Source organism: Meleagris gallopavo, chromosome 23 (genome assembly GCF_000146605.3).
Source record: "Meleagris gallopavo isolate NT-WF06-2002-E0010 breed Aviagen turkey brand Nicholas breeding stock chromosome 23, Turkey_5.1, whole genome shotgun sequence".
Classification (NCBI taxonomy): domain Eukaryota; kingdom Metazoa; phylum Chordata; class Aves; order Galliformes; family Phasianidae; genus Meleagris; species Meleagris gallopavo.
In genome coordinates, this window is record NC_015033.2 from 5,518,208 (window position 1) to 5,543,614 (window position 25,407).

The 25,407-nt window shown below is 41.4% G+C and overlaps 2 protein-coding genes across 2 annotated transcripts; both read right to left on the bottom strand.

Moving 5' to 3' along the window:
- Positions 1-5,853, bottom strand: LOC100544625 (arylacetamide deacetylase-like 3). Its single transcript, XM_031556728.1, has 4 exons — positions 5,845-5,853; positions 4,032-4,248; positions 2,072-2,135; positions 1-1,760 (listed from the first exon to the last, which is right to left on the bottom strand). The coding sequence occupies exons 1-4, from the start codon at positions 5,851-5,853 to the stop codon at positions 977-979; spliced, it is 1,074 nt and encodes a 357-aa protein (XP_031412588.1). The 3' UTR covers positions 1-976.
- A 6,466-nt stretch (positions 5,854-12,319) lies between these two features.
- Positions 12,320-19,697, bottom strand: LOC104914187 (arylacetamide deacetylase-like 4). The gene is made up of 4 exons (XM_010722939.3): positions 19,368-19,697; positions 15,884-16,100; positions 15,403-15,466; positions 12,320-14,283 (listed from the first exon to the last, which is right to left on the bottom strand). Exons 1-4 carry the CDS (start codon positions 19,518-19,520, stop codon positions 13,503-13,505), a joined length of 1,215 nt encoding a protein of 404 aa, XP_010721241.1. The 5' UTR covers positions 19,521-19,697; the 3' UTR covers positions 12,320-13,502.
- Positions 19,698-25,407: the final 5,710 nt, after the last annotated feature.

The window sequence follows — 25,407 nt, forward strand, 5'->3', positions numbered from 1 at the left end:
GCTAAGAAATGACAGATCTGACAAGGTAAAATTAGCAAGGCTGTGGTCACTGCTGGTGTTGCATTGCTTCTTTCACCAAGCATTTAGATTTGTTACTGAATAAGTGTTAAGCAAATTTAACTTGCTCTTAAAACAGACATTTTCACAGTATGGGTTTTTATTTTTGTTGCTGTTGCTGAAAGCATCACAACATTGCCATGACATTACAGCTTCTTGGTAAGATAATGCAATGTCCCACTTCTCTTCCTTCTTACAACTGTAGTTGTCAGAACTTTTAAAAGAAAAACAGAATAACAGGTGGAGCTTTCACTGAAGTGTGGGGGTTCCAGTTAAAGAATCAAATCCCAAAGGAAAACATCATTTCTCAGATTCCAAACAAAATTGAGCTCATAGTAATTCCAACTGAGAACTTCAGTTTCAGAAAGAAGTCTTTATTTCAAGAAAAGTGTAGTCCTTGTGTGAGCTAACCCTAGGAGTTAGAATGCATAGCTGCATTAAAATGCATATCTGACACAAGACTTCACCGAACCTAAGACAGGTTCCACAAACATTTCCTACCTTCACCAGGGCCAAAGTGGCCTCCAGTTGTTGTCTTCAGCATTTCTAGGCTGTAGAGAAAACTTCAGGAAGAGATGGTTTAGTGGGCAGCATTGATGGTAAGTGGATGGTTGGACTGAATGATCTTAGAGGTCTTTTCCAACCTTAATAATTCTGTGATTCTATGTTATTTGCCTTGACAGTGTGCCAGCTACTGGAATGGCTGGAGGTGCTCGATTTCATTGGTCTGTTTTTATTATAATGTTTTCTAGAATGGTGGTGCTTTAAATAACCTTAGAATTTTTGGTAAGTAACTGCAGAATGAGAAATTAGATTCCTCATACAGTCAAAATAGAAAACATAAATGTGTTTGCATTCTTTGCCAAGCATAAATTCCAAGGATAGTGTAAGGCCTGCATCATTTTCAAGAAAAATACTTTTATAGACTGTTTATATAATTCACAGTATTATCCATTATCTTTTCTCCAGATAAAAATGAAAAAATCCCATAGCCAAAAAAGGCTAAAATGCCATGGAAACCACTCTCAGAATGATACCAGGTTACTTGAATGCCATTGTCCTCTAATCGCTTCTTGTATAACAGCCCATCATCTCTAAGCACATCAAACTCACAGGTCACAATATAGGATTCTGGGAGCTGGCAAATGATGGCATCTTCAGCTAAAAGAGGGGAAAATGTCATTGCTAGCACTTCTTTGATTGCTTCATGGACTTCGGGTTTATACGAAGTGTACTTCTGAGGTTTGTAGCCTCTAATCTTAAATTCATCAGGAATATTGTCAGCACTTATCCATTTTTTGTATTTCCGTTTCATACTCTCAGGAACATGGCAGTTTTGTATGATATCTTCAAAATATGATGGTTTTCTATTAAGGTAACGAAAACAGAAGTAGATGACTAGCTTCCGAGACAATATGGGGACTGAGGCATTCTGCTGATAGGAAGGCAGTTGAAAATCTAGCCCCTGTAGTCCTGGATACAATAAGATCTGCGCACGTACTTTTGGGAGATGTCTTTTATTCACCAGTATTTGGCAAATAACCGTAGCAAAATTAGCTCCACAGCTGTCACCAGCAAGGATGATGAGAGCAGGATCCACGTGATACTCATCTAAATTCCTCATAAAGTATAAGGTAGCGTTGAGACAATCAGAATATTGCCCAGGATATGGGTGTTCAGGAGCCAAGCGATAGCTGGAATGTCAAAGACATTGGGGTTATTTTCAAAGTCATTATAAAAATGTAATTTGTGCTGTTGGTATGGCAGTTGGGTAGGTCTTTTTATCTATATTTTAAAGTTTGCTTGCTTTTAACTCAGTGTAAATATAAACTAATGGTGTACAGCTATTTTAGAGTATTCCGCCTCTAAGTACATTTCCAAATTAAAGGAAAGGCTCAAGGCAGAAATACACAGCAGCACAATCTGAAATAGGTGAGATTATTGGCACGTTTTTCAGAACTGTTTCAACTGTGAACCATTCCCACAAATGTTTGTACATAAAAGTAGCACTTACCCAACAGACACAACCACTGAGTCGCATTTTTTGGCAATATGGCGACACATTCTTTCAAAGGCTCCTAAAGACAAAGCATAACAGATTATATTTTAAAGGTTAAATATTCTTTTGAAAGCGTAGATCCATAGTAACATATTGCACGTGTTCTATGTGGAGGCCATTGCAGCAGCATGGGACCAATGAGTAACTTTTGTGCAATGCAACCTTTACACGTTTACATATTTTCTGATTATTAGTCATTGGTGGATAGGGCATAATACAGACATATGAATGGTGATGCTGGGGAAAACAAGAAGTGTCCAGGTTGGTATCACATCTCAGCTGATGGATGATGAAAATGTCTAAGCTTGTGACAACCATATGATAATGCTTATGCAAAAGGCTTATGGAAATTTTAGGCTTCGAGAACTCCACTGAGTCACAAAGTGCATCTTCATATAATGCCCTTGATTAATCACCTCTAGGACCCGTGATCAACAGATTTGTGCAGTGAATTCCACTGGGTACTTACAAAGATTTGAAGAACCATTTCTTGTTGCTCATTTTTTTTCCTGGCATCAGATATTCCATTTGATCTTGTTAATCTTTTGCTATAAGAAATGGTGAGTAATCATTCCCTTAACTTCCCATGCTTCCTATGATTCTGTAGACATTCAGTGTATCTGTCTCTCCATCTTTTCCAGCCTGAAGAGTCTTAGTGCTTCAGTATGGAAGCACTTCTATCATTTCCACAGGACACTTTCTGGTTCTGTTAGATCCAATTTGATGCATGGGAATCAGAATGTCATATTTCAAAACAGCATGGATTTATTACAGCAGCATAAAGAGCTTTCCTGTTCTGTCCTATTTTCCTTTCCTAATAATAATTCCCGACATCTTATTTGCTTTTTGACTGCTACTATGCACTAAATCAACATTTTCAAGCAATTATTTCCTAACATACTCCCCAAATCATCTACCTCCCAAATCAGCATGTTAGTCTGCTTAGACTCCATAGTTTCATTTGTTAAATCAAGATCTTCTGGTGACTTCTGCACTCCACATCACCTACAGTTTAATGTCACATACCATTTTATTGCCCAATCCTCTGGTATCATAAAGATATTCTTCACTTCTTCAGCCAGCCACTTGTTACCCTGAGGGCCTTACTATCAGACCTTTCATTATAAAAGCTTGTTATTATGTTAGTTGCTTTCCTGTCATCAAATACCAAGGGGCATTGAAGTGAAGGGTCACATACATGCATGATCAGCATATAGATATGGGTATTGTATTAAGCCAAGGCATATGATACAGCTCCTTTCATGTGCTGATTGTGCAATATGGATTGCATTGTGAACAACAACAGTGCAACTTTGTGGTGGTGTTTTTTTTTTCCTTCCAGCTACGGAGACTCATAACCTCACCTGCAGGTAACTGAAGTCTGTCTGTCGTTGTGCTAATGGAGATACACCCTTTGAAATATGATTCTTTAAAAAAAATTCTTATATTACTTTTAAATCTTAAATTTCTTTAAGTTCTTTCTCAGACTGTGCCTTTCTGTCTGTTAGATCACCTTTGATCCATGAGCCTACAGATTGAGATACACAGATTTGTGCTCCTACCCAGAAGATGAGTATTGAGCAGAGTAATATATCTTAACTTCTGTACTTTGAGGCTCCATTCAAGCTTACAGAAAACTCTTTGGTCCAGTTGAGGTCCACAACTAAAAATTTCTCTTTGGGAAGTAGCTGAAGCTTTGTTTCAAAGAACAAATCAAAAATTTATTCTTTCTGGGAACTCTGTTGTCCTTTTCATCATTATGATTATCCACTAGACTATTAATCCTGTAAGGTCCTTTTCAATTAGTACTGGGTTTACAAAATCTGTTGTCATTAGGAAGAACAAGTGAGATACTGACACATGGCTGAGGGGTAAAGATTTGGATTTGACTTTGAATATAAAACTGGTTTCTTACTAATGCTCCCAAATGTGCCAGCTCCTCCATGAAAATACAGTATTCCTCTTCTTTTGCCAGCAGGTGGCCACTTGGGCTGATAAATCCTCAGTGGTACCTCATCTACTTTGAGGTCTTTGATAAGAAGATTTGAATCTCTGCATGGTGGTATTCCATCCACCACAAGTCGCAATAAGCTTAAGTCACTGCAGATCCCAAGCTTCTCCAAAATCTTTCCCTGTTGGAAAGAAAGAATAATTAGTGTGAAAGGTTACCATCTTCTTTAATTAAAAAAACAAAATCTTGGGTTTATTTTACTGTGTTGTATCTCAGGAGACAGTGCCTCATTGGAGATCCTTGAGCTATTCTGCTTGAATTGAGTGTTGCCGAAGGTTGGGAAAAAGCATCAAACCCTGTTCTGCATAGGCAGTGGTCCTCTTCCTCGTTATCTTTCTTTGCATTTTGCAGATCTAAAAAAATGTATTTCAGCTGACAATATAGAGGAAAGGAGAAAAATAACCTTTGATTTGGAAATTTCAGTAGCAGCTGTGGGCATGAGGCTGATGAAAGAACTGATTAGTAGGCAAATAATCAAGTAGGTTCTGCTAAAATCTATGGGAGTTGTGCAAACTGCAAACAATAGCAGTTGCTTCTGCTCCTTAACCTGTGATGAAAAGAGAACAACATTTCTGGACACTTTCCTGAGCTGAAGGGAATCTCCTTGGCAAGTGGTTGGATTTGGTGATCCCTGGAGGTCCCTTCCAGCCCCTACAGTTCTGTGATTCTGTGATTCTTAGAAGACATTTTTATATCTCTCTTATTAAAATGCCATATATTTTGTATGAAAATTACAAAGAGAATTTAATTACTTGACTATAAAACCAACTCTTTCGAAGCCCAGTATCCAAATACTGTGCGATTTGTAGAGGAAGACCTCAAGACCCTAGGTGGATTGAGTGGTCACTTTCAGCCCAAGGATGAAAGTGCTTTAAGGCCAACCTATGTAGATCTAGGAGGTCATTAAGAACTTGCTTTGTGCCCATCCTTTTTTCCTCCCTAAAAATCTAGAGATTCTTTGACATTGGAAATACCATGCAACTTAGGGTATGGATGGAACAAATCCCAGAATGTTTAAAACTGAAAATCTCCATTTTTTACATCTTTTTCACAATAATTTCTTCTTTCAATTTGAAACATTTTAATTTTTCTATCTATGGAAGCAGACATATCAGAATTATGTTAAAGTCATGTCAGAAAATACACACAGATACACACACATTCTTAAGGAACGAGAGAAACCTGAGCACATCATTCACAAATACATCTTTATTATATTCTCTGAACTAGCCTTGTAAGAAGAAAGCCCAAACCATTGCTATCCATTTTGTATTTATTCTATTGTCTATGATACACAATGTGTGTAGGTCTATGAATATATATATGTATGACTGTGTATAGTAAATGCAGAATGAAGCAAATGGAAAGAGGAGCAATGCAGGCTTGCTTATAAATAAATATTATATGTACATCCAGTTCAGTAGGTACACCATACATATATATATTTATTATTATTAATTTTCATGTGAAACTCTTTTCCAAATGCAAAGTAGCTGCAGTTTGATAGATGCTCTAAAAAAATGAAATAAGCTTTTAGGATTAGTCATGTTTTATGAATTAATTTAACATTCTTCAGCTTGTATAGGGGTGCTTACAGGCTTCAAGGGGGTGAATTGCTGCTCCCTCTTTTCTTCTTTTCCTTAAGCCATTGTCTTCCAGCTCCCAGCTATCCTTCCAAAGCAAAAGGGAAATACCCAGTTGTAAGAAAGTGACTTACCAGCACCATGGTGGTAATCAACAGCGAATGGTAAAACAGAAGCTTTAGAGGTTGGTCAATTCCAAGTGGCAGTTCTGAATGGAGAAATTCATAGAACAACTGCCCCAAAAACAGCGCTGGTACTAAGACAGGTGAAATGAAAATCACTCCTAATACTGCTAAGCTTTTACGAATGAATGCCATTTCACTTCAATGGAAGTGAACTCCAAAAAAAACAAAAAACAAAAAAAAACAAAAACAAAAAAAAAACCAAAAACCTGTCCTGCCTCAAGTCTTGGTTCTTGGGTGTTCCAGAGGTGTCTTCACAGCAGACTAAGCAATCCGTTCATTAGCAGAAATAAGTTTATTAATGTTGCAATACTCTGATACTCTCCTCCCTTCTTTGCTAATGATACTATTGGCAACACTAAGATTAAAAAAGGGGGAGGAGGAATTTCCTTTTTCAAAAGTGGCATTTGATGTATATGGAACTGATTGATATCCTGATGCTTGTTGGTGTCTGGCTTCTTGTAGGCACGTTATGGATGCCATTACTGTTGTCAGGTTACATTTTGGAGGTGTGAGGATCCTCACAGCTGCCATCAAGGTGTATGCTCCTCTGACAAGAAAAATAGGCATATCTGCATTTATTATGAACTTTGTTTCACAGGCAAACTTAATTAAGAGAACATTTACTCTGTCTATGACCTGTGGTACGTCTCAGTGGAAAGATTGGGTTAATTTAAGTGATGTGTACTTCTTCAGCTAGGAGAGAAATGCATCAATTCTGCTTTTTCCATGAGATAGGAGTACAAACTGTACAATTAGTGCTGACCTGAAGCCATGCGTGGGTCTCCCAGGTGATGTCTATGTCAACTCAAGCACCTGGTACATCTTTTCAGAGGTTGAACTCTGTGAATTTTATGTTCATTCTTGCTTGTAATTTAATGTAAAGGCATTATGGATAGATGTATATTAGTAAGGAATGGCTGAAGTTGGTGGCAGCTGACTGGAGAAACCGTTTCTGTTTTCTTCATTGAATTTCATTTTCTACACAATGACGAAGTTGCAGTTCCCAAACTGTTTTCCTGTCCTGGCTTTTAAAATGAAATTCCCATCTGAAAATTGACTTAATCCGTAGCTTCATTAGCTCAATCTTCAAATCAAAACAACCAAGTCAGCCCGCTTGCACAAGTGGAGATAAGAATGTGTGGGATAAAGCAACTGGAGTCTGCACCAATATTTGTGCAATGTGCAAACCTTCAGCGGTTCCAGGTGGCAAAACCATTCACCCACAGCCCTTCTGTTGTTCAAGAACCATCAATGAAGTGATGTTTCAGAATAACATCCTACTGTTTTACTATTGCAGCTGTATTCTATTGCAGCTCCTCAGTCCTTCCTCCCTACTACAGTTTCCATGCTTTCCAAAACCAAGCAGTGACCTTAGGGCTGCCCAGTCCCTCTGGTAGTGCTCATATTCACAACCATCTCATAAATTTTGGTCCTTCCTGTTCTGATACACATACGTGACTTAAATAATCTGTTGCTACACATCACTTTCTCTTCTACTGATGCTTGGTCAGAAATGTTTTAGATCTTTCCATTCTGGCCAACCATTCTGTTCATGCAGATGTACAAGCAGAGGTATCTGTGATCAGTGTCAGTCTCTCATAGGTTATGTTGAGCAGAGAGTACCATGTTTCCAACAGTCCACATGGATTGGTTTCTTCAAAGCTGGTCTTAGATGGGCAATCACAGACCTCTTCGTAGCCTGAGAATGCACAAAACTCGTCACATCAATCTCTCAGGCAGCTTTCAAACCAAACCAAGGCTGAAGTGCCAGGGTGGATGATGTGGACATCAAGTGGTTGTGGACTGTGTTAGGAAATCATTGACAATTGCAGTGCAGGTAATTCAGGAAGTGCTACAAGAGCTAATGAGTGACAGAATGCTGGTATTTAATGACTGAGGTGCTGATTCAATCGAGTACAGCCAGCTTTAGTAACTAAATGGAAGACATAAAGCAAAACAAAAAAAACAAAAAAAAAGGGAATTAAAAGCCAAACTAATAGCTGCTGCTATGTTCCGCTTTTTATTTCTTCTTGTTTGGTTTGGTTTTAGTGTACCTTTCTAAATGAAACACTCCTGTAAATGTGATTTACCCGGCTGTGTGTATGTATCTACCCCAGATGATGCTGTAGGACATCTATATTCCTAATGCAATGTAGCTGACTTCAGTTTTATCAAGTAGAGCAGGTAGGAATCTTACTGCTCCCATTTCTGTGTGCATGCAAGGGAATGACTGAAAACAGCTTAGACCTCTTCACACCTGGTAAGCCTTACTCTTCTGATGTGTGAGAAGGATTTAGTGTGTCCTTCACAGGAGCACACTAGTCTTTAGAAATTATAGCTTACTGCATGCTAAGTTGTACTGTTTGTTAATGTGTAATGTATCTGTCTCCTATCCATCTTTCGGTGTCCTCCCTTGTTGTTATCTCCACCTCCTCACCCATATTAGTAGCCACTCCTTGTGCACACTGTTCTTACTCATGACTGAAAGTCACCATCTGTGCAGTCTGCCATAAATCCTGATTTAATCATTCTTTCTTCCCCTCGTGTCTGCTTTGAGGTATCATAGAATCACAGACTCATTAAGACTAGAAGAAATCCTTTGAGATCACCAGGTCCACCTCCAACCCAACCCATTGCCACATCCCTCAGTGCCACATATCCACACTGAGCACCTCTGGGGATGGTGACTCCTTCTCCTCCCTGGGCAGCTGTGCCAACACATTGCTGCTCTTCCTGAGAATAAGTTTTTCCCAGTATCCAACCTGAAGCTCCCCTGGTGCACCTTGAAGAGTTCCAGCCCTTCCAAATGGCCTCCAGGTTCAACTTCTGCTAACAAATTCTGCTGGACTGTGACAAAAATTTCAAATGAAAATGATGGCAAATGTTGTGTATTGCATTCAGTGATGAAAAATTCAGATCTGATGTCGTTCAGTTCAGGTACTTTTTTTAAATGATGACTCTCCAGAAGGCCTTTGTTAATGCAGTGCTTTGGAATGTGGGTGATTTCTTGGACCTCAGTGCCTCAGCAATGAGATGTTCTGTTCCTTGAAATGGGTGAATCTCTTCTCCACCTGAATCACAGAATCACAGAATCACAGAATCACAGAATTGTAGGGGTTAGGAGGGACCTCTAGAGATCATCGAGACCAACCCCCCTGCCAAAGCAGCTTCCCTACACCAGGTCGCACAGGTAGGCGTCCAGGCGAGACTTGAATATCTCCAGAGAAGGAGACTCCACAACCTCCCTGGGCAGCCTGTTCCAGTGCTCCGTCACCCTCACCGTGAAGAAGTTCTTATGCACATTCGTGCAAAACTTCCTATGCTGCAGCTGATGTCAGTTTCCCCTCGTCCTGTCTCCACGTACCACTGAAAAGAGACTGGCCTCACCGCTATGGCCGCCACACCTCAGATATTTATAAACCTGGATCAGGTCCCCTCTCAGTCATCTTTTCTCAAGGCTAAATAGACCCAATTCGCTTAGCCTTTCTTCATAGGGGAGAGTCCTCCCTCCGCTGGACTCTTTCCAAGAGATCTCTGTCTTTTTTGTACTGGGGAGCCCAGAACTGGACACAGTACTCCAGAATGGAGTCCAAATAACTGCTCCAGGTCACCAAACCAAGATGAGTTCTTTTTAAGTGCTTAGTTTGAGTATAGATAACAAAACTGCAACCAACCTTAACTTTCTGTGGCCAGATCCAAGACTTATTACTGGGAGCATTGGGCAATCAGCAATTGCTGGAGGCTGAGCAAAGGAAAATGCCAGGCACTGCAGCTGAGGTGGATCAATGAAGAACCTTGGAGTGTCTAAACACTCAATGACTAACTGAAACATCTTTTGGGTGCTCATATTTTGTGCCCAGAGCACAAAGATGTCTGCCAGGTTATTCAGATAGCATTGAAAAATCAACTGTATACTGGAACAATTAATACATATCTGTATAAAGTTTCCTTCCAGTGGGAAGATGATCTTTGGAGTATTAAGTGCAACTTTGAGCCAATCATGAGCCCGTATCTGTAATGAGCATTGGCTAATTAGTGTGTAAGATACTTGCCTAAAAAAAGGGTCTCATTGCTAAAAGAATACTTAATGCTGAGATGTTACCTAGTGGTTAATGGAGTGAAGTCCAGCTGGTGACCCGTTATGAGTGGTGTCCCCCAGGGGTCGGCACTGGGGCCCATCTTGTTTAATATATTTAGTGACGACCTAGATGAGGGGATTGAGTGCACCCTCAGTAAGTTCGCAGGTGACACCAAGATGGGAGGTGGTGTGGATCTGCCTGAGGGTAGGGAGGCCCTACAGAGGGATTTAGATAAGCTAGATTGCTGGGCTGAGATGAATGGGATGAGGTTCAACAAGGCCAAGTGTCGGGTCCTGCACTTTGGCCGCAATAACCCCACACAGCGTTATAGGCTTGGGGATGAGTGGCTGGATGATTGTGAAGAAGAAAGAGGCCTTGGAGTGCTGGTTGATGCTCAGCTGAACATGAGCTGACAGTGTGCCCAGGTGGCCAAGAGGGCCGACGGCATCCTGGCCTGCATTAGAAATGGCCAGCAGGAGCAGGGAAGTCATCATGCCCTGTACTCAGCACTGGTGAGGCCACACCTTGAGTACCATGTTCAGTTTTAGGCCCCTCACTACAAGAAAGACACTGAGGCCCCGATGTCCAGAGAAGGGCAACGAAACTGGTGAGGGGTCTGGAGCACAAATCTTATGAGGAGCGGCTGGAGGGAGCGTGGGATTGTTCAGTCTGAAGAAGCGGAGGCTCAAGGGAGACTTCATTGCACTCTACAGCTTCCCGAAGGGAGGTTGGGATGAAGAGGGGTTTGGCCTTTTCTCCCTGGCAACGAACAGGACCCGGGGAAATGGCCACAAGTTGTACCAGAGGAGGTTTAGGTTAGACACAAGGCAAAACTTTTTCTCTCAGAGAGTGGTCAGGCACTGGAATGGCCGCCCAGAGAGGTCGTGGAGTCGCCGTCCCTGGAAGTATTCAAGATGTGTCTGGACAAGGAGCTACGAGATCTGGTTTAGTGCTTGTGGTAGCAGTGGTAGCGAGAAGACGGTTGGACTAGATGATCTTATACGTCTTTTCCAACCTAGAGATTCTATGACTCTATGATTGTATCTTCTAGCTGAAGACTTTCCTTACATAATTGTCTGCAGCATTCTTTGCCTTTGATTATAGTTTAAAAAGACAGTGGTGATTAGAAAATATATACAATAATGTCAGATGTCCAATATCAGAGTAAGAAATTAGGTAGTTGAGTACAACAAGTCTGTTTACATCACAATGACATTTTTATTTGAGAATTTGTCTTCCATCTCAGGAATTCATTATCGATGTGAATCCTCAGCATAGACCTAAGTTAAATGCCAAATTGCTTTTATCACAATGCAAACAGATGTAAAATATTTCATGCAATTATTTGTTTTAATTGGGCATCAAGGAATAAATTGTATCTAAAACAACAAGAATACTCTGATTGGAGACTTGCTTGTCCTGTTTGCTAGGGGATTTTTAAGCTCACGGTTTATCATCATTTTTAATCATGGACAATAAACCCATTCTCTTCTTCATGTACTTGTAGCATTCTAACTGATTTTACTGACAGCTGGGAATCCCAGGTTTACTGGCACTGGGATGGGCTGCCCAGGGAGGTGATTCAGTCACCGTCCCTGGAGGTGTTCAAGAAACATTTAGATGTTGCACTGAGGGATTAGTGGGGAAATATTGGTTATAGGTGGATGGTTGGACTGGATGAACTTGGAGGTCTTTTCCAACCTAGGCGGTTCCATGACTCTATGGTTTCAGCAGGATGTCTCTCTTTCTACAGCAGGACATTTAATGAAGTAAATCATAAATATTTTGCTTACTACAGATTATCTGCCTGTCAGCTACTCTTTTCCTTTGAAAGCTGTAGGCTTAATAGCCTCCTTTCTTGAGGAAATAAACTTTGCTATATGCTCTATCTCTGTGTGTTTTTTCTTTTTTTTTGCTTTTTGATTGCATTAATGAAATTCCACATAATTTCTTAAACAACAGAAGAGGTATTTCCCAAAAAGAGACCTACAGCAGTCAGTCTGAGCATTTCTCTGCTTTTGTACATTAATGAAGCTTAGGATGAGCTCATGTTGAGAAGTAGCTTTGTTCCTACTGTAAAAGAATAATTTGTGATGGTTCAATATGAAGTTTCATATCATACCTTTAAAGCAGGGGAGCATTTATACACCAAGTGAGGAGGAAAGCCCCACTTTAGAACTATCACTTGTCCAACATGTACTAAATGGTGACATTTTTCCTCCTCTTGACATCTCTATTGTAGTCTTCTATTTTGTTTTGTTCCACTTCATCCATGTTCTCAGTGTGCTGTAAACCATTTATGACCAGCGTGAACTTTGATTTTTTTTGTATTTTTATTTTTCCTTCTCCCTCATTCTCCTTTCTCTGCCATGGCACTGCTCATCATCCTTCTGTGGGAAAGTGCTTTCTGCTTCAGACTGTGCAGTGACTGATATTACTGTGCATTCACATTTTTCTGTACCTATATCAAGAAGTGTATATGCATTTTTAAACAGATGTTGCATTAATCCATATTTTTTTACAGCATCTATAGTTCTTAGCCTTATCATTTCCAGACCTCCTGTCTTTCCACTTCACGGGATCCCAGAGTCCCTGGCTGTTTGGGGATGGAGGCACCTCTGGGTCTCTCTGGTTGCACACCCACAGCACCACTTCCAGGAGGGTTTAGATCTCCAAGAACCCACAGCCTCTCTGATGCCTGTACTGGTGTGCTCCATCACCCACACAGCACAGAAGTACTGCCTGATATTTAGATGGACCCTCTCTCAGTTTGTGCCCATTGCCTCTTGTCCTGGCACCAGCACCGCTGACAAGAGCCTGGCTCCCTTCTCTCTGCACTCACCCTTCAGATCCTTAAACACATGGAAAAGATCCTCCAGGGCCTCCTCAGCTCTGGGCTGAACGTCCCAGCTCTCTCAGCCTCCTGTCATGGCAGGGATGCTCCAGGCCCTTGGTCATCTTGGTGTGTGTGTGACTCTTTCCGGTAAGCCTGGGTTTCTCTTGAACTGGGGAGCCCAGAACTGAAGTATGGTTGCAAAGCTGAGACTTCATTCTCTTATGTCTATGTCCACACTTTTTCTGCTTTATTCAGTTTTCTTCAAGCTTGTCTCAAACTCAGCTCTCATCAGATATGGCATGGACCATCTTGTGCACTTAATTTGTAGATTCATCCTCCGTTACTTCCCTCAAGTTGTCCTCAAATCTCAATTTACATATTACTATTACCAGAACTTTATTAAGCCAAACTGCACTGTGAAACGTTAGTCATGGGTACCAGACCTCTTATGAATAGAGGAAAAAACTATGAAGTGGTGGTAGACAAAATCAGCTGATGTTGTCCTTCTTCAATCATCAGTAAAAATGAAATGAAAACTTTCACAAAATCAATCTCATGGGTAAAAACCAGGCAGAGCCAATGCAGAAATTTCAGAAGATGTTTTAACAAAAGGAAAACTGAGAGTATTTTTTAAAAAATCTTTGCAGGTAGAGAGAGATAGAAATCAGGAAGTGAAAGCAAATAATGGAGGTTTACATCAATCTTAGAAATTTTGTTATCTTTTCCAGGCCTTTAATTCCAGATTGGAATGTTACCACCTTACTATAAGCAGCTAAGAATATTGTTCCATGGAACCCCTCTTCCAGATGGCACAAGGTCACTTTTATACCATGATCCTCTAATCGTTTCTTGTACAGCAGTCCGTCGTCTCTAAGCACGTCGTATTCACAGGTCAGAATGAAAGTCTCAGGAAGCTGGGCAATGACATTGTCTTCACACAGCAGTGGTGAAAATAAAGGCTCAAGAAAAGGTTTGGCCAGCTTGTAGATTTCTTCTGAGTACGGTGCCGGTGGTCCTGGAGGTGTGTAGCCTCTCATTTTAAACTCATGAGGGATATTATCAGCACTCAGCCATTTCTGATACTTCTGTCTTCGCTCTTCTGAAATATGGGAACCTTTAAGTAATATATTTACAGCAGATATGTCTTTATTGAGATACTTCAAACCAAGAATGAGGGTTCGTTCCCTTATCAAAACAGGAATTTTGGCGTTCTGCTGATAAGAAGGCAAATTAAAGTCTGCGGCCTGGAGAAAAGGATATATCAAGATTTGTGCTCTCAGCTTTGGGACATCTTTTCTGTTCACCAGTGCTTGGGCAACGGCAGCAGTCAGTGTACCTCCACTGCTATCCCCACAGACAATAATGCGGGCAGGGTCTACTCCGTAGTCTTGTGCTGTCTTCATAAAGTGTATGGTGGCAGTGAGACAGTCGTGGAATTGGGTTGGATATGGGAATTCAGGAGCTAGGCGGTACCTACATGGGAACAGAAGGGTTTCAGTGTGGTCGTATCTACTGAGTGGAGCCCTCGCTGTCTTTTCATTCGTGCATTCATGTATTTCATTGTGAAGATGGGAAAATATTCCGAGACTATAATCACAACAACAGAAATTACAGTAATTATTGCTTACAGTGTCCAAGGGCTGCTCCAAAAGAAATGCCTCCTATTTTATGATGTTGGCCCATGGCATCAGATGTTGGTGGGGTGGCAATAGAGGTTGAACCTTCCCACCAATACTCCAGTACATTCTGTTGCTGTGTGACAGATGGCAGCAGAGGAGCAGTCTGACAGGGTGGTGTCTGACATGGAAGTGCACATGGATCAAAGGGGTGCTATTTAATTCCTCCATTCAGAAAAATGGCTTTCCATTGACATTCATTGACCCTTGCTGTATATTTATGGAGATGGAACAGCAGATGTGAGCACAGTGAGGGTAGGGGGTGCATTTCTGGAGCAGTGGTTGTTTCCACTGGTGCAGATTTTGATGAGCACAGCACGCAGGCTTTGGTTCATTGCAGATGAATGCATAGCTCATGGTGATGACTATGCTGAAAAATAGTGTTCTGTAGCTGAGAATTTGCTCTATCAAACATGTTACTGTGCTCTTTGTATCTCTCATAGTTTCCACAGAAATAAATAGGAGACATTACTTTAAGAGCCATCTTTATTTGCTGTTTTTAGTGTTTGAGGGAGTTCAGTGCATTATGCTCTCTTTGGAAAACATATCTTTAGTTACTTATGTTTTAGGTGATTGAGGAAATGAGTACTGAGATGTCTGGACAGCCAGAGTTAGTTTCACCTCCAACAGAATGTTGGTTTCAAGTTATGTGTATGGCTTTAGGAAATAAATAAAACCATCCCCATCCAATGGTAGCTACAAGTTATTCTAATGGATTTTATTTGGAAATTAGCAAGTGGGGATTAGTGAGCTAATTCTTTCTAAGAGTCATTAGTGCTAGTGAAACACGTGTGATTATTGAATAAAGTGTTCTGTGTGGTTTGTAGGGAGCATGGGTTGCAGGAACTAATGCATTAAAGAATTAGGAACCCGGGAGGAGACAGGAAGACTGTGTGCTTGGATTAACCCTACTTACCCAACAGACACAACCACTGAATTAGTTTTCCTAGCAAGAATGCGACATGTTCTTTCATAGGCGCCTGTTTAAAGAAAATAATAATAATAAAAATATATTTCAATGGAATTGTAAGTTGCTTTAAAAGTACGTCAGAAGAAAATATTCTGAAGACTTATCTCTGTTCTGTGGTTATAGCTTCACTGTAAATCTTCTTACAGCTGGTGTGATCTAATCTGAACATTGCTCACAGCTTTATTACATTTGTGTAAAAAAATTCTTATGAACTTCTCAGCTTTTCTCATAAGCATGAAGGAGAAGTTCGAGGTACACAACCTGTATAAAGATAATGTAACAGAATGCCTACTATTCATAAATAAAATTATCCTGTGTCCTGACACAATTTTTTTTAATTTGTCATACTTAGCCTCCTACCTCATCGTTTAATTAATTAGCTCAGTAACTACATTGCATATTTAGTTACAGTATTTACATGACTTACGAATGCTTCCAAACCGTCCAACCCCGCCATGAAAGTAGAGGACTCCTCTCCTTTGCCCAGTGGTTGATGTTTTTGGCTGGTACAGTCTTACTTTAACCTTTTCAAAGATTAAGTCCTTGATAATAAGACGTTTATCTTTTAGTGGTGGTATTCCGTCCATTATAGCTCTGAGTAAACTGACCTCTGACATGATACCAAGTTTGTCCAGAAATATTGCCTGTTAATAAAGGAAAAGGAACCACAAATTAGTGCAAATGCTAGAAATGTTGGGTGACAGAGTGATGTTTTACAAATTATCCCATTCTTCAGTGGTGAAATCCTTGCTTAGTCTCTATTAATGGAATAAATCTCAGGCTATTAATAGGAGATAGAAGTGTCAAATACTTCATATAATCGTAGAATCATAGGATCATAGAATCACAGAATGGCCTGGGTTGAAAAGGCCCACAGTGCTCATCCAGTTCCAACCCCCTGCTGTGTGCAGGTCACCAACCAGCAGCCCAGGCTGCCCAGAGCCACATCCAGCCTGGCCTTGAATGCCTGCAGGGATGGGGCATCCACAGCCTCCTTGGGCAACCTGTTCCAGTGCCTCACCACCCTCTGGGTGAAAAACTTCCTCCTAATATCCACCCAAACCTCCTCCGTCTCAGTTTAAGACCATTCCCCCTTGTCCTATCACTATCCAATACTTCCACTTGTTAGGCATTGAAGCAGCCCTTAGAAGAAGGTTTATCCATAACATCTTCCACAGCCAGCTCCTGAACAAGGGTACTTCTGAGCCTTGGCTCCACCGTCACATAATGCAGTGCTTCATACCCAAACACAGTTGGACTGGTTGGTTTGTTGCGTTGCCATTATCCCTACATGTGTATTTCAAAGAGAATTCTATATACAGCTTGTGTCTTTGGATCCCATTGTGAGAGTCTTTCACCTCGTGTTTAAAGACCTCAGTAGTTCAATAATGTGATCCTGTGAAGGCTGGTGTAGTATCTCATTTTGTGCCATTTGAGTAGCTGATTCCACGTGCAAGAAGGATCATTTTGTGGTCCGGCTTTATTCTCATTTTAGTTACTTCTACTGATCTCCTGCATGATAACCATGGGAAAATAATTGTTTCTGTAATCCTTCACTCCCCTCTGTTATTCTCTTTCCTCACACTAGTGCTTTTGTAACAGTAAGGGTTGCACCTGTAATTAACTGCATTGCTTGTATGTTATAGAGATCACTGTTGTCTTGGAAATACAAAAAAGAAGAGTCCATATCAGCTGCTGTGCTTAATGCTGACAGTGTGACAAGCAACTGTTAAACCTGTGATACTTTGACTGATCAGCTTTCGTAGAGATTGGCATTTGTTTATATTGTTCTCATTCACCTCACTGTTAGCTCTGAGTATCTGCTGTGGATTACTGCAACAAAGTACAATTATCAGATATATCAGGGCATGGTTTGAGCTGGAGGGGACCCTAAAGGCCATCAGGTCCCACCCCTGCACTGAGCAGGGACCCCCGTATCTCCATCAGTGCTCAGAGCCCCTCCAGCCTGACCTTGGGTGTCTGCATTCCATTCCATGATGAAGAACATCAGTTATAGGGTCAGGACATGTAATTTTTGTAGTTATTTCTGGTAATATGCAGACAACATTTTTATCTGGTGGAATTGTTTTAAATTGCACAGCAAATAGAAGCTCTCTAAGAATCAGCAGCGTTGGCATTTTTGCTTTCAAGTCCATTTTTCAGCTCAATCTCTGCCATCAGTGCATGGAGTGCGTGCCCAGCAGTGGTCATTCACAGTGCAGTGCTGTGCTCCAAGAGGAAAGCAGTGTGAAAGGCAGAGAGGAACCCAAGCTGGTTAGAAGTGGGAGTGCAGACAGATACTTGGGCAGAGGAGCAGATCTGCAGCAGCATGCAGGAGGTGCTGCCGGAGCACGCATCTCATTGTTTGCAACTCAGTTTCCCAGATGGAGTTAGTCCTCTGGCTACCTCTAAAATCAGTCAGTTTTTCTTTTTGTAGACCAAATTCTAAACCAATACTGAAAAGTAAAGAATGGGTAGATTTTTCAATGAAGAAATTTGATTAAGACATTCCTTATTTAAGTACACCCTCAGAGGTGAATACAGATAGTTCTTCATAAAACTTATTAGATTGTGCACAGTTACATCAAACTGTTTTGTCTCCAGTGACTTCACATGCATTTTTTGTCTAGATCTACCATAGCAAACTTTAATTTTCCTTGCAGTTTTGGCCTGTTGGGTTGCCATTCCTGGAGAGGTTGCTTTGGACAGCAACAACCAGAGCTCCTACTGAGTAGACGTAGCATTGAGTGACATGGTCAGTGGTGGGGATGGACTGTTGGTTGGTCCTGGTAATCTTAGAAGTCTTTCCAACCTTAATGATTCTATGACTTTAGGACTCAAACTTTATTGCATTTATACTTTAGTTTAACTACACATTAATAATCTTATCTCTCTGCTCCTGTTTTTCCTTGGCCTCTCACTGGCCAGCAGCGAGGATACGAAATGATAAAATCAGAAGCTGAGAACTGCATTAGGGCTAGGGTTAGGGTTAGGGTTAGGGTTAAGGGTAGGGTTTGGGTTAGGGTTAGGGTTACCAGTGAGCTTCTAAATTCTTCAGTTTGGTCTCTTGCATACAAATTGCACAAACTTAGGTGGAAAAAGATTGTGCACACAGCGTTTTGAAAACATGGGAGTTCCACCTGTAGTGCGGTAGGTGTAAGAAAACTTTGTGTGACTTCAATTCCTGTCCTGTTTCATTGCACTGCTTTGTATTACAGCAGCGTTCAGAGCTGGGTGAGGCACCCCTCAGGACACACACTGAGTCACATTCTCAGGAACTTACCAACTGACTTCAAAGAAAGCTTAATAAGCAGCGTAGCAGGGAAAAAGAACAATAACAGCACAACATGGAATTCCAGTGAAATGTCATGCACAACCCAAAGAAAGTGAATGTTTTCTTTTCGTCATTTAAAAGGCAAAAAGAAGCTTGAGTTAGCCATCATAGAAGTGTTTTTTAAACTCAGAATAGGAAATCACACAGACACTGTGAAGGGGAAAGATGATGAATGTAGCAGCTGCCTTTCAGATAGCTCAGAAGAAGTCATGCATTTATAGGAGAGAGCTGAGCTCAGTGCAACCTTGCTCATTCTCTGTTATGCAAAGCAAAGTTTAACATATATCATGCAGCAGCTTCAGCACTGCTTGAGGCTGCACAATTTAAAAGCTAAAACTTAAGCCATCGGGAAAAATGAGGGATTATACTGTCTGCAGTTTTATTTTTCTGCATTGCTTGCTTTTGTGCTGCATAGCAAGCAATGGGGTTGAGCCACAGGTATCCACAATAGTGCTCCCATCACCAAATAAATCCAGTTCTGTACTTGATATACACTGATTCCAAAACATTTCACCGATCCCTTATCCCTCTATCAGAAATCAAATTACAAATGTAGCTTTAAGCACAGTGTACTTACCAGACCGAAACCAAAGTTCATGATGTAATGAAAAGCATAAAGCTTTTTGCGCTCACTAAATCCAGGTGGGATTTTTGCTGTGGGGTGTTCATAGTAGAATCCCATTGCCACAACTAGAGCCAAAACAAGAAAAATGGTGAAGAGAAGTGCCATCTTGCTGCACTGTTAGGAGACAAATAGAAGAAGCAGCAGTGTCCTCCTTCCCCCTCTGACTTTTGCAGTATTTCTGAAGGTAAAGGCACAGGTTTGGCAATTCCCTTAATATCCCATCATCCAGCTTTTAAAAATCCCAATAGGAAGGTGAAAACATGTGGCAATCAAACCATACAATTAAATAGACAGTAACAATTAGTCATGAGGGAGGCTTGCATAAGCAGTTTTTCATATTTACAGCTAACATGTTTTGGTTCTGTGCCCATTACCGTATGTGCTTGACATATCATCAGTGTTACAAGGAGATAAAAACTTATTACATCTCTCCCTATTGCTTGAATACAGTCAAGCCTGTCTTATTTCTGAGTTCAAGTGGGACAGGATTTCTTAGTAATCACCTTCAGAGCTGTTTGATTTCTTATTTATTGTGCCACCACATCCTCCTTTCTCAGACCCCTGGTGAAATCTAGGTTTCAGCATTGCAGATGTTCCTCCTCACCTTTTATTTGGTGCTGGTCATATGAATTACTTGTTTGCTTAGGTATCCATACACATACACCTCTATCGGGAGTGTATTTACCCTATTCCTGATCTTTCAGCTTAGAATGGAGTCTTTTTAAAGCAAGGATAGTATTGAAGGTTGGTTCTTGTATGTGCTATGATTTCTTCTCGAGAGCATTCAAATATGTTTTATTATTGCTAAAATAAGAATAATAATGGAGTATCACAGCATCACAGGCCAGAAAAAAAAAATCACTGCTGGTAAAAAGCAGTGGTGATTCCATTGGTAATATTTAACTCTGTGAATATCTGACAGCATCAGTTCTGAAGGACATTGGAGTGGTAAGAGCATTATCAGCGTGATCTTAATGTATTTCCTAACATATCTCATTCACAAAGGCCAAACAGAATATTTATCCAGCATCTCAGAGAGAACCAAAGCTGTGAATTAAATCTTACATGGATTTTAAATGAGGGTTAGCTTATATGCTTTTTTTTGCAGGGATGAATATCAGAGCAATTTAGCACTAGAGTCTATGAACTGTGCAACAAATCCATTTGCAGTAGCTCCCTTCTTTGTAGCTGCCTGGGCTCCTCACCTCCAACTCGAAGCCAGGTTGCTTTTTGGGATGGGACTTGATTGACTGATATTGTACACTGGCACACGGGGACATCTTTGAGTCTAGCAGAACTAGGAGCAGTTGCAGTCTGAAGCATCAGTGATTTGTTCCTCCTGCATATCCTTTCTCCAGCAGATGAATGCCTGTACCCACTGCTATGCTTGGTTGCACAGTGACTTTTTCAGCAGCCTCTTGGTTGAGCCTTAGGGCTCTGCACTCTGTAGCATGATTATGTTGCTTACAGATGTCTTTCCAGTTATAAATGTAAATGCAGATGGTGAGAGCCCTTTCAGCTCATAAGGTGTAATTTGGGAACAGTGCCTTTACACCAAACTGTGAACACAACAAATTCTCTCTCTGCAAAGTCGTGGTATGGATGAAATGAACGCATGAAGTTTCTCTTTCCAAAAGAGAGTTCAAGAGATAAGTTCCATGTTAATATACATCTCAAGGTCAGTTTTACTCAGAGCACCCTCAAGTTTTAGAATACACAATCTGTGACCTGCATAGGAAAAAAATACCCACTGACATTTAATTCCTGACTTCAGAAACTGTTTATGAATTGGTTAGAATAAACAAGAAGGAACTTAAGCCTGAGGATTCACTCTCTAAGAAGTTTATTCCACATTCTGCTTCATCTCCCCAAACTGTTCACGTTATCCAACAACTCCTCTTTCTTTCCCAACATCCCATTCCCAATCTCTCTTTGCCAGAGGGTTGGTTTGGTGCCTGTTTGTTTATCCTTTCTTATGGCAGCTGTGTCACCCAGCTCGATAAGGGCTGCTGGTGAAAGGCACGTCGCCTGTAGCCTGGAGATTGGGACACTCTTGGGAAACTGAAGCAGGAAATTCAAACTCGTCAAGTCTGATGTGCAGATTGGCTTTCTCACAGCTTGGACAAGAGCATTAGGAAACAGCATTGCACAAAACTTGGTTGCAGCTACCTTCTTTAGTTTTTAACAGTGAAAGCAATTAATCAGCTTTGCTGAAGTTGTGCTGTCCCAATGACAGGTGTGGCCTAACCATGCCCATCAGATGTGGCCCCTCTGGCGGCACCTGTGACAGAACCATTGCTCTAAGGTTCTTAGCACCACTGTTCAGCTGGTTTCAAACTTTTTTGGTGCCTGTCCTTATGGAAGCCACTTTACCAAGAGCTGTAAGTCTTGGACCCCTCACTGCAAGAAAGACATGGAGGCCCTGGAGCGGGTTGAAAGAAGGGCAACAAAGCTGTGAGGGGTCTGGAGCACGGCCTGATGAGGAGCGGCTGAAGGAGCTGGGATTGCTCAGTGTGGAGAAGAGGAGGCGCAGGGCAGACCTCATTGCTCTCTAGAACTGCCTGAAGGGAGGTTGTAGTGAGCTGGGGGTCGGCCTCTTCTCTTGTGGGACAGTGATAGGACTGGAGGGAATGGCTTCAAGGGGAGATTCAGGCTGGATGTTAGGAAATACTGCTTGTCTGAAAGAGTGGTCAGGCAGTGGAATGGGCTGCACAGGGAGGTGTGGAGTCACCGACCCTGGAGGTGTTCAAGGAACGTTTGGACGTTGTGTTGAGGACATGGTTTAGTGAGAATTATTGGTGATGGGTGGGTGGTTGGGCTGGATGATCTTGTAGGTCTTTTCCAACCTTGGTGATTCTGTGATTTCTGTGACTCTTTTGGACGTGTTAACTGGGTCTCTTGCATCAGAGAGGAGGAGGGACTTGCATTCCAGAAACTTCAGAAACCACATTCGGGAATCACTAAAAGGACAGTTGTGAAGATGCCACGCATGTAATAAATTGATCCTGAATAAAGATAAGCTGATGACTCCCAGGTTTGACTGAAGTTCATGGAGATATACCCAAGATAACTGTGAGTGTTCTTGTGCAGGTAGCAATACTGATGTGGCAGAGCAGACATCGCCATGGATTAACTGCTCCAGTGCAAGCCAGCATTTTGCACTGCTTTTGTAGCAAATCCTGGTGCACTTCTGGCCCAGCTTCTACCAACACATCAACTGGTAAGCCAGCCTTCATGGTCAGCTCAGAAACCAAAATGACTTGCCAATTTCACACCAAGTCCTTGTATCAAAACAAATCCTGTAATCCTCAATCAGCACAACTTTGTAAGCTTCATCACATTGTTTACTCCTGGGAGAATTGTGTTGCTTGAAGAGTAAATTACTAACACCAGCAATAGGAAGAATGGAACCAAATTCCTATTGTGTCCATGGTGCACAAAGAAACACCATTTCATTTTGCAGAGAACAAGAATTCACAAGTAACTACTGGTTGCTCCAGAGGTTTCTAAGTACTACTGTGTCACCACATTTAATTAATATGGTGACAGTGTGAAGAATTTAACCCTGATGAGGAGCAGCTGAAGGAGCTGGGATTGCTCAGTGTGGAGAAGAGGAGGCTCAGGGCAGACCTCATTGCTCTCTAGAACTTCCTGAAGGGAGGTTGCAGTGGGCTGGGGGTCGGCCTCTTCTCTTGTGGAACAGTGATAGGACTGGAGGGAATGGCTTCAAGGGAGATTCAGGCTGGATGTTAGGAAATACTGCTTGTCTGAAAGAGTGGTCAGGCAGTGGAATGGGCTGCACAGGGAGGTGTGGAGTCACTGACCCTGGAGGTGTTCAAGGAACGTTTGGACGTTGTGTTGAGGACATGGTTTAGTGAGAACTATTGGTGATGGGTGGGTGGTTGAGCTGGATGATCTTGTAGGTCTTTTCCAACCTTGGTGATTCTGTGATTTCTGTGACTCTTTTGGACGTGTTAACTGGGTCTGGACATCACAGCAGCCCACCAACAACCCAACATCACTGTTAGAGCTTCCACGTGAAAGCTCTGTGCTGAAGTCTGGATAGCAGCAGGAAAAGAGACTGGTTGGGTCAACAGGGAAACTAGGAAATGTTTTTTCTTGGGTACACAGAAGTACACAGAGTAATACATGATGCTTGAAGCACTGATAAGCACTGATAAGATCCATGGAGGAAAAACCAGAAGAACAGAAAGACAACACCACAGCTGGGGTGCTTGGTTGGGCATGGTGGGGATGGGTTAATGGTTGGATTTGGTGATCTTTGTGCCCTTTGTTGCTGGCCAGGGAAGGTGGTGGAGTCACTGTCTGTGGAGGTGCTGAAGGACGAGGCCTAGAGCAGTCACATCTAGAGATGTGGCACTGAGGGACGTGGTCTAGAGCAGTCACAGGCATGGGTAGGTGGTTGGACTTGGTGACCTTAGTGTCTTTCCAGCCTTAATGGTTCTGTGATTCCATGACACACCAGGTGGGAGTGGGTGCCTTTGCTCAGGTGCTGGGAAAGGGCTCCTGCTGAAGGTGCTCCTTGAAGTCTGTGGAGCATGAGGGCCATCTGGTGCTAGAAAGCTGAACTGGAAAGCTGAACGAGCCAAGTGAAACCCTCAGCAACACCTACTGCCATTGGCTGTAAGCTTGGATACGAGGTGCCAAGCTCAGATTTGTGTGTGCCTACTTGTATCCATCAGTATTTCTTTGCATGCATGACTTCTTGCCACGACTCCATGTCTCCAAAGGCGTTGGTGTGCATAACTCTGTAGGCACATTGCAAATCTGTGCTTTGTTTAAGTTCCTGAAGATGTGGACAGTGAAAGGAGCATGCTGTCAGAAAGTGTCTGAATAAAGAGGATAGTAACAATTTTGCTGTGTCTTTCTCTAGAAAATAGAAAAATATTTAAACGAATTAAAATTTCCAAAGCTATGGAAATTTTATGTCATTTATATGAATGAGTTCATGTGAATATATGAGGTATTTGTATGAACAAGCATTCTAGCTTAAGAATGTAAGGCAGATCTATAATTAATCAAATTAGAGGACAGGAAGTTCCCTGGACACAATGAGGCTGTTCTGCTTTCTAGATTTTAGAAAATATTGGAGTCACTACTGAAAAAGGAACTCATTGTTCTGTACTTGCTCTTTTCCAGTTACCTGTCTGCACCTCTATGACTGTAACTCCCAATACAGATTAAAATGTATGTGTTCAATATGGCTAATAATACTGCAAACATTCTAAACCAATTAATATCTGTATTAAATCAAGACCTGCAGGTAAAGACTATGGAAAAATCTCAATAGTAGACCAGTGCAGAGTTTGAACAGTGGTCCATATATGATGATGGTCCAGATGATGAACAGTGAAAATATATGTGGACTGCTGAACCGACCTGAAGCATAACACACTGCATTGGATGAGGTGGTCATCTCATAACGTGTAATGTACAAGGTAGAATTGTAGGGACATCTTTAGCTCTTTGTGGAACTCGTGAAGTGTTCAGAAGGGTAAGAAAACCTTGGTGACCAAGCAGAGGAGTGGATTGCAAAATGGAGAGGACTCTGCTGAACACCAGTGTGGCATGGGGTAAGAGGCTCCATGACAAGGAACACATTGTTTGAATAGAGGGGTGTGACAGCTCACAGAAGTCTTTGCTCAGTGCAGTCATTGCCTTTGTGAGGTGGGGAAGCAGCAGAGAAGACATTTTGGAGTATTGTGTATTGGCATATTTGAGAGTCTTTTCCAAGAACCACGAAGATGTTGATATGATATTTAACATGGCAAAAAAAAAAAAAAAAAGTCAAAAAACAAAACAAAACATTGCAAAAGTTAATTATCAGTCATGTGGTCATTTCAAAATAGTAGAATGGTGAAAAGGATTAAGAACATTACAAGCCAGTGCTGTAGGCTGCACTTGTTAGTCAATACCATTGTTCAAAAGATTTATTGGTGCTATTTGCTTACCAAGAAATGCAGAACATTGC